This window comes from Rhizophagus irregularis, chromosome 23 (assembly GCF_026210795.1).
Source record: "Rhizophagus irregularis chromosome 23, complete sequence".
Classification (NCBI taxonomy): Eukaryota; Fungi; Glomeromycota; class Glomeromycetes; order Glomerales; family Glomeraceae; genus Rhizophagus; species Rhizophagus irregularis.
The window spans coordinates 1,494,786-1,505,323 of NC_089451.1; the positions used below are offsets into that span (position 1 = coordinate 1,494,786).

At 26.6% G+C, this 10,538-nt stretch overlaps 1 protein-coding gene across 1 annotated transcript; it reads left to right on the forward strand.

Annotated features, from left to right (window-relative positions):
• The first annotated feature begins 2,703 nt into the window (after nt 1-2,703).
• Nucleotides 2,704-4,310, forward strand: OCT59_015288 (uncharacterized protein). Its single transcript, XM_025312672.2, has 6 exons — nt 2,704-2,844; nt 2,915-3,151; nt 3,314-3,372; nt 3,446-3,646; nt 3,736-3,781; nt 3,857-4,310. The coding sequence occupies exons 1-6, from the start codon at nt 2,778-2,780 to the stop codon at nt 4,144-4,146; spliced, it is 900 nt and encodes a 299-aa protein (XP_025188993.1). The 5' UTR covers nt 2,704-2,777; the 3' UTR covers nt 4,147-4,310.
• The last annotated feature ends 6,228 nt before the right edge of the window (nt 4,311-10,538 follow it).

A 10,538-nucleotide genomic window follows, 5' to 3' on the forward strand; every position in this document is an offset into this window, starting at 1 on the left:
ATATATGAAAAGAGATGGAAAAAGTTTATTTATCACGTGATAATAACGAATAAATATTCAAATTTATCGAAACGTCAATATGTCTAACAAAAGTTATTTTTATTTTTTAAGACAAGTTTAATTTTAATTTTTTTTTTCAAAAAAAATTGAAAAAATTGGCGTTTTTGATAATAAGTATAATGAAGTATATATACTGTATATAATATATATATATACTCACGTGACATTATCAAGAAATAAGCCAATCAGAAACGAAAATGACGGTAACCAATCAGAACGATGGGAAATTAGTATATGAATCGCATAATTAATCAATACTAATCGTTTTCAAAAAGTTTATCGATCTTTTAATACAATACAAAAGACGAACTTAGCGTCGCCTCCAAAAAATGGTAGCTGGATTCATTTTGCCGGTTCTTTAGAATTAGGGTTAGGACTTAGGACTATAGTTAGGTTTAAGGTAAGGGGATTAGGATTAGGTTTAGGGTAAGGGATTAAGGCTAGTAATTTGTCACGTAGTGTCACATTCTAGCTGTTCTTCAATTTTATAATTAAGTTGAAATTTTACTGTATATGTAAAAAAAACCTCTAATTGTCGCCCATTAATTGTCACATCCATAATATTATATGTAACCCGGCAAAATGAATCCCCATTTTTTTTTGGAGGCGAGTTCAATACAAAATGACAAATCATATGATTATTACATGTTGTATTTTCTTATTAATATAAAAAATGTAGATATTGGAAATAGTAATCAATAGGATGAAATGTCACGAATTTATGTTAAACTTCAATAAATAATTATTTTCCAGGGTTTTTTGTAATACCATTTAACGATAGTGATGATGATGCGATTGACAGTTACTTAGGGTTGAGGACCCTTTATAGTTAACGCACTGCTGAATTAAAAAACAAAGGTAATTATAAGTCACAAGATAAAACGATAAAACGAAGTTTTTTACAGATACATCATCGTTCCCGGTTGACAATTAAATATTCCGTTACAAAGATAGAGCTGCTCATTCTTTCTCTTCTATTAATACGATTCATAGATATTTTATCATTTATAATTTAATAATGCAACGCTGAAATTAGTTCACGAAATTTTATTATTTTTTTCGATATACATGTTGTGCCTCAGATGAAATCTGGAATAAATATTTTAAATATTGAGTTATTTATTGTAAATAATGTTATATTAAACATTAAATTTTTCAGTATTAATTTATTTTATTGGCCAGTTAAATTTATTAGTCATATTTGTAAATATATAATTCAGATTTATATTTGTAGAAATTGCCTTCTTAAAAAAATTATAGTTGTCATCTGACGTAAATCGACACCTGAGGCATAACATACATAAATGAGCCAACTACTAAGTAAATCGTAATGAAACGGATGATAGTGAAAGTTTAAATGGAGGTCATATTAATCTTATCTTATTTATTACACTATAAATTTATTAACATCATTATAATAGTTTTTTATTGTTTTTTTTTCCTCCAGTATTACGAATTTCCATGGATACTGATGACTTCAAAAGAATATTTTTTTTTTCATAAGCTTATCAAAGGTTTGTTAAAACGATTTCTAATTTCTGAAGTAATGCAATCAAAAACAAATAAGTCTAATATATTAAAACTATGCTTCGCGGTTTAGAATCGACAATAAATTAGAAAAAATGTGTTTAATTCAACTGGCCAAAACGATAACATGGAAAGAAAAGTAAGCGTATTTATTTTAGTTGATATGTATTAGATATATTTTTATTATAAAAGCATGTTGTTATTATAGTTGAATCTCGTCCGACTTTAACACGGTATAATTATATAAATGAATTCTCGTTCGTAAGTACCCGCTAGCCGTCTAAAGAATGCAAATGAGAAAGAAGCGCACGTTCTCCTCGGGCAAGTTTGGAAGAAAATGCGCATTATGGAGTAATAGCATAACGAGCATCTCAGTTCGTGGTACGTTGCTATAAAATTCCATTGGCTTCTTTAACAAGTTATATATTATTTCATAAACATTCAACCCTCTTAGCTTTTAGTAATTCGTGATAAAGTAATTCAATAATAAAAATACTCTATATTTTACCGATATTTACCTATTACCTTTGTACACTTCCCGCATGTAAATCCTTTTAGAATAATTGAATTTCTAGTTCAAACTTGTACAGTAGTAGAATTTTTGTCTTATTGGTTGCTACAGACGCTCCAAGAGAGGCTGTACATTACAGTTAATTAACGAAGTTACTTTTAATCATCTGCTATAAAATCCGTGGTAGCACCACAGCTCTTGATAAATGCTATAGTTGTCAAGTGAAATTAAATGATTTTCATTTGGGTAGATATTTTAGGCGGTTCATAATATTAAGAAATGAAGAGGATTTTTTTTTTTACGGAAAAAAATTACATTAGAGAAAGAAAAGGAAAAATCTTGATTAATAAAAGTTTAAAATTAGATTATTTATAGATTTAATTATAGGACCAATAATACAGCTACTCGGCCACTCGGCTAATCTTGGCCTCATAAATGCAGAACTATCGGTTTCACCAATCACGTTGCTTTTTGCAAATACCGCAGTTACTCGGCACTTCGCCAATGTGAAATGCCGAGTAACTAATAAATAATTGTCCAATCATTTTTTATCATTGTATCAGTATCAATATTTATAATATTTTGTACTCATTAATTTTTCCTCATAGAAAATAACCTATATAAAGCTCAAAAAATTTCACTTTGAAAAAAAAAATTCTTGTCAATTTCAAAAAAAAAAATGCCACTTAAATTAGATAACCTCGACTTATCAAAACATGTTATAATCCTTACTGGTGCAACTGATGGTAAAAAAATATTTTTTTCTCAAATTAAAATTATGCTTAAATATAACAAATAATTTTATTTTATTTTAAGGCATCGGTAAAGAAATGGCGAGAATTTTAGCTGGATTTAATCCCAAGAGATTGATTTTACCAGCTCGTAATATAGAGAAAGGAAATAATTTATTAGAATATATTAAATCTTCTAACGGAAATGCAAATAATGTTGAAATTTGGGAAATGGATTTAGCAGATTTACAAAGTGTAAAAAATTTTGCCAACAAGTTCATCAATGAAATTGGAGAATTACATATTTTAATTAATAATGCAGGTAAATAAAAAATGAAAAATAATACTGCGCGGTCAAATCAATACTGTTTTAATGAAATTATAGTTGTGAAAAGTCAACTTAATTGATCATGACCGGATTAGATTAATAACATTATGACTAAACGACACGTTTATTTATTTATTTGTTTGGTATATCTTATAGGTGTAGGTGTACAAAGTCGAGTCATTAAAACGAAAGATAACTTTGAATTACAATTTCAAGTAATTTATTTATTTATTTATTTTTGCAAGTCGTTTGTTTCGCTTTTTAACATTTATTATACATTATTTTTAGGTTAATCATTTAGCACCATTTTTACTCATTTGGTCGTTATTGGATACGATGAAAAGATCGGTTTCCGCTGAATTACCTGGAAAAATTGCATTTACTACTTCAGTGGCCAATCAATTTGGCGAAATTGATTTTGATAATTTAAACCTTGAAAAAAATAATTATTGGCATCCTTTTAAAGGTTATGGAAATTCTAAATTGATGGTAAGCGATATCAAAGATTGTTTATTTAAATAATAAAATCTTTTATTTATTTATATATTTTTATTTTTCCTTAAAAAAAAAAAAAAAAGAATATTATTATTGCCAAACAATTAGGTCGTATTGTTCAAAGTGAAAGTAAGTATTAAATTATTTTTATTATCATATAAGAAAAATGATTTTAACCTTTTTATTATATATATATGTATATAGATATTACGACATGTTCAATTCACCCTGGCGTAATTCATACAAATATTACTCAATTGAGTAGCCCTTTTTTTACTTCTTTATTTAAAATACTTGTGAAAATAACTGGAGCTGAGATAACAGCTGAACAAGGTGCCATCAACGTTCTTTATCCTGTATTTTCTCTCGAGACGGGAAATTACTATAATGAAGGAATTGAGGATGAACCAAATAAAATCGCTTACGATCAAGAAATTGCAAAGAAATTGTGGGATGTTTCTGAGCAAATATTAAAAGATCATGGAATGATCTAAAAGTTTAGTTTTCTTATTATTTTTTTTTTATACCAAATTTTTTTATGTTAACGTACAATATTAATATCATCATCTTATCAATTATTATCTTATCTATTATTATCTTATCAATTATTATTATCAATAAACGAATTTATCTATTAAAGTAAAAAGTAATTTTTTTTAAAAAAAAAAAGCTCGTATTTTTGCGTTTATCATCCTCATTTTCGTTTATGACATTTGATTTAATAAAAACATCTAAAGTCGCCTATATCATTCAAGCGATTGATCTTATTATTCGTAATAAAAGAAATAACTTGTTAGAATCTGTCATTTTCGTTTTAATATATTTTCCCATTTGTTTTTATATTTAAAAGTACGTATCTTCGGCCAGTGTGAGGTGATCCTCAATCATTACGATCAATTGCGATCAAGTTTGAGCAAATTTCTCTTCACTCACAAATCACAATCGACATTCAAAAAATCGCATTAAAAAAAAAGAAAAAAAAAAATCTAACAGCATAAATTATAAATGATATATAACATTTATATGATTAATATTTACGTATTAAATTAGTTATTAAATATCATTAATTCTCTACGATCAATAATTTCGAATTATAAAAAAAAAAATGATATTAACGCGATAAAAAGAAATATTATCATCGTATGACAGAGGTTCAATTTGAGTCTAAACGTAATATCACTATGTTTGATTCTAAAATTTAAACGTACTTATATTGACATGTCCCAGTGAGATGTGCTGCCAGCATAGTTTTTTGAAAAACGTATAGTGAAATTTGTCATATTACTGTAGGATATTAAATGGATCTTTATACTGTAAGTTTACTGTTAAAATTGATGCAATTCCCCACCTTAATAATTCTTCGAAATTCTGCAAAAGTATCCTAAAGAATTATGTCTTTCAGAGTAATAGCGCTTTTTCCAATAAAAAAGCATTCAAGTTTCGACAATAATACTCTTGGATACATTTCCGTGGGAAAAAAAATATTTTCTTTAGGATTTTCGAAAAAGCGAGGTATTATGCTATTCTTAAGTTATTGTGTATTCTTTACATTTAAAAAAATATTAAAAATTTATTGAATTTTCAAGAATCGCGTAATAATTTCATGGAATAATAAAAATCTTTATTATAATTTTTTTTGAGACTAAAGATAGTTTGACATATAATCACTCTCTGTATAAGAACAACACCTTTATAAGCACCTATTTTTACTAACCTACATACCAGTTTTAATTTTTTATTAATAATTTTCGCCTTTATACAGCTAGTTAATTTAAAACTATAATTGTCCGAAGCGGAGTGGAGGACTTTTACATGTTAGTCTGTCCACACGTGACTTATATACACGTGACATATTTTTTTTTTATTTTAGCTTAATACTTTTTATACTATTAGCTTATTAATTTGTTTAGAATTAGACTTTATTAAACTTTAGTTTAACCTTCATAAGATGTATATAATAAATTTAGTTGTTTTTAAATTATTTCTTCATGTAATTTAAGATTCATTAATAATAAACAAAAAAATATAATAAATGAAAAAATATAACTTATATCTTGTGTAATTTATTTTCGTTATTAAAATCTTAAAATAATAAATTAAAAATATAAAATAGATAGCCAGCCTGTATTTATTCATCCTGGAACACTTAGAAAATGCAAAATTAGAGAGAAAGACGTTGTGCTCGTGATGTTTATAAATCGTTGCAAAATATAACACCAATAAGATTTCACTTTGGAAAACGTGCAGCATGACGCCCGCTTCGGATGTTTAACAGTCACCGTTACCTAGTAAATAAATAGACAGAAATCATTTAGATTTACCTGCTGGAATGATAACTTTAATGTTTATATAATGGACCCTTAAATTTCTTTCATCTTGACAATCTCTTAAAATAGTTATAAATATTTATATCAAAAATGTAGATTTTAATAGATTTTACATTAATTACTCATAATATAAAAAAGTTTAATCTAACTTTATTTTAATAGTAAATCAATAGTCATCTATTATTAAGAAGTCGTGAAAATCTTAATGCACGAGCGTTGCTTATTACGGTAATATGTTGCGCCACAACTACAACTTCGTTCAACTTTCAATTTATTTAATCCTTTAGTATTCTTTGTTGTATCCCCCTTCAGAATTCTATAGTTTGAACATGCCGCTACATCATAACTGCAAGAAATTATTTAATTTATTATTTTATTACTTTTGGAATAAATTTTAATAATATTATTTATTTATCTAAGCAAATTATGATATTTTACAATTTTAGAAATATTTTTTGTCTTATTCGCAATATTTTGAGCACAAAATTTATTGTTACTGTATTTAGAAACATTTATGTCATTAGCCAAAAACTCAAAAAAAGTTTAAATACTATATTTTTTTGGAAACACTGAGAGAAAATATATAAAAAAGATGTTAAAATAAAAATTTTAATTTTCTGGTTTCGTTACAATTTTTTACCGACAGTTGAAAATTTCCTAACTACTTTGAAGATAAATTAATTGAATTATATTTCCATTTATTTAATTATTAAATAACTTCTTAGTTGAATCACAATAATTCAATTGTAAAAGAATATTCACTATCAATAACAGATCACTTGTGCTTTTCCGTGTAACAATATTTTTATTTTGTATGGTGCCGGAAGTCTATACTCGACAATAAAAATGTAACACTTAAAAACTGGTAACTTTATTCTTTGAGGTAAACTCTATCAAGATCTGTGTTTAAAGTTATTAGCATTTGAAATTGCATGATTTTCATATGATCGGTCCAAATTTGAAACAAAATATGCTGATCAGAATTTATGAATAATTCGGGCTGACTCCATGCATTGTGATAATGCCAGCCCGAATTATCATAATATGAATCAAATGTAATTTTTTTTTAAAAAAAAATTTTTATCAATGATGACTTTTATAAAATGGTAGCTGCGATTTTATTGCTGAAATCCACTTTTTCTTATTTACACAAGAAATCCCGGTTTTTTATTGGCTGAATTCCAGATCACATGATGTAGAATCGGCCAACAAAATCACGTGATTGTTGAGTATAGACGCGTAAATGACCCAGGAATATATATACAGGGGTATGGTACACAGATGCGTCGCCATCATAGTGGAATTAGACGGAGTAAAGTTTTGATTTGCGTATTTTTACAGGATTTTCAATATCAGGTGTCAATTATGCGTACAACTCATAAAAGTCTCTGCAACATATAAAGGCGTAAATTTTTTTTTTTTTTTTTTTTTTTTTAAAGAAAAAAGGCGTAATTTTTTTTAAAAAAAAAGGACGTAAAAAAAAGGACGTAAATTTTTTTTAAAAAAAAGGACGTAAAAAAAAGGACGTAAATTTTTTTTTTTTTAATTTTAAAAAAAAACTAATCCTCTTCTACATAAAATTGACCAGCAATCTAATATGGAAGAATTTAAGCTCAGTAATGATATATTTGACCAAATAAAAGATTTTAACTATAAGGAATTAACGGATGAACAAGAATTGTTAATTGATAAGTTAATATTAGATAAGGAATTAAAAAAATGTTATAAAGAAAATGGTTTATGCAAAGATTGTAAACGGCTTAATAATGACAATAATTGGTGTCAGTCATGTAATGCTAAGCATTTTCAACAAAATTTCAAAAATTGGACTAGCGGAAATTATGAGGTTGATAATTTTATTCAAAAAGTACAACTTAGAGCTAAAGGGGATAAAGAAATTTTGGAGTGGATTGAATATAATAGATTTGAAAATGTTGAATATTTGGCCAAAGGAGGATTTGGAACTATTTATAGAGCAATTTGGAAAGATGGATATATAAAAAATTGGGATTCTGAAAATAATCAATGGAAAAGAAGTAAAAGTTGTGATAAAAATCATGAAAATTTTCCAGTTGTTTTAAAATGTTTACATAATTCTCAGGATATTTCAGACTTTTTAAGAGGAGTAAGTTACTTGTTTATATAATTATTAGGATATTGTCCTTTATAAAAGCTAAACTGATTATTATTTATTATTTATAAATTCATTTTTAGATAGAATCAAATCTTTTTACATGTTACCAAGATAATGTAATTCACTGCTATGGCATTACTAAAGATCCAGAATCTAATAATTTTATGATGGTAATGCAATGTGCAGAAAATGGCAATTTAAGACAGCGCTTAAATTATAGTTTTAATTCTATGAAATGGGGAGAAAAATTGGATATTTTACGAAGGATTGCAATGGGCCTTGAAAACATTCATGACAAAGGATTAGTTCATTGTAATTTTCATTGTGGTAATATATTAAATAGTTATAATAATTTTACCCTTATTTCTGATTTAGAATTATGTAGACCAGCAAATTTAATACCTTCTCAAGATGACTATAAAAAAATATATGGAGTGTTACCCTATGTAGCGCCTGAAGTTTTAAGAGAAGGAGAATATACTCAAAAAAGTGATATTTATGCATTTGGAATTATTGCATATGAAGTCTATACAGGGCTTCCTCCTTATCATGATATTGCTCATGATAAAATCTTAGCTATTAGCATTTGTCAAGGGCTTAGGCCAAAATCTAGTTATAAAATTCCTCAAGTAATTTTGGACATAATTAAACAATGTTGGGATGCTGATCCTTTAAAACGACCTTACGCAGGAAAATTTCGTGAATTATTAGATGATGTAAATAGTGATGAATTCAATAAGCAAAGTGAAGAAGCAGATAAAATTAATGAGAAGTTAACTTCCACTCTTTCATATACTACAAATCCTCATGCAGTTTATACAAGTCGACTTTTAGACTTTAAAAATCTACCAGAACCAAAAAATGCTATTGTTAACAAAGATGATGATAATTCAATTCAATTGGAGAATATTCAGGTAATTAATGTCCTAGTTTATATTAGAAAAAATATTCTTGAAATACTTATAATTTACAATTATTTTTTTATTTTCTAGAATCCATAGAAGCAATAGATTTTACTAAACTCGACCTAGGTACTTATTTACATTAGCTTGCTTTCTACATGGTTGATTTTACTAATAATATTAACAATTTACTTTAATTCGTTTTTATAGACGAAAACAACCAAAGAAAAAGAAAAGGAAGAAAATTTACAAATATACAGAATATAAATTTCTTTATTTGTGTCTATTATTTACTATTTATTTCTTTATCATTATTACAGTATGTATATTTTATTGGAATATATTTATTATGATTAGAATTTTATAAATAAAATTTCATAAATTAAACAGAAAATAAATAGAATGAATTATATGTATGTGTGATAAAATAATTTTAAATAATGAGTATTTTATTTTTATTTTTATTTTTATTATATAGACATCGGATCCGGGACTACAAGCAACTGCTAGTAGAACGAAATACAAAGATAACGAAACAAAACTAAGCTAATGCGAGTTCGTCCAATCCCCCAGGGATTAGGGATTGGAATCGATTAATCGAAAATCGACAAAACATAGTAAAATCGATTCTCGAGAATCGATTCTCAGCAATTTTTTACATCTAAGTTAACTTCATGCCGGCCAAGTGCTGATTATTTTTTGCTGAAATTAGAAACTGATTCAATGTCAGGTTAGTCGTCTATAAGAAAAATCTTGAAAAGATTCGATTTTCGATTCCAATCCCTATTTCGACGCAACAACTGTGCGAAATACTTAATCGTTTGGGTTAATTTTTTAATAGTAGGACTAGATGAATTGACCGCGTTAATATAAACGCCTAAGATTCTTTTAGAGGCGGTAAGCGACGAAATCTTTTTGTTGTGCGCGACCGTAAAAGTGAGTCGCTTTAAATAATTAGTATGGCTCAGCCCGCTCAGGTATCGAAAGAAATATAAAAATCACGTGATTTAATATGGCCAAATACTAACGCCTTTAAAGTAAATCAGAGATTTTATTTTATATATAAGGGGTTCATAAGTTGCGCATAAAACTTTTATGAATAATGTGCGCTCTACACGTATAAAATAATCTGATTTTCCCACACTGACTATGATTTCCCCTCTAACTGAACGTACTATCTAATATCTATCACATGCACTCTAGTCGACTCAAATCAAAATTCTTGATTTTTTGGAAGCAATCTGTAGAAAAATATAGAACACTTGGCATAAATGAGCTACTTTTAGATTTTTATAACTGTTATGGGTGAAACAGTCATGGTTAATATTATCGTAATGTAATATAAAAGTTTAAAAACAATTTTTTAAAAGATCATAATATATAAATTTTTAATAATTACATGTTTGTTACATACTAACTTGAACTAAAAAATATATATACATTTATAAAAATAAAACAAATAATAACAGATAAGATAAATAAAATAATAACTACCTAATAAATTTTTAAATTTTAAAAAATTT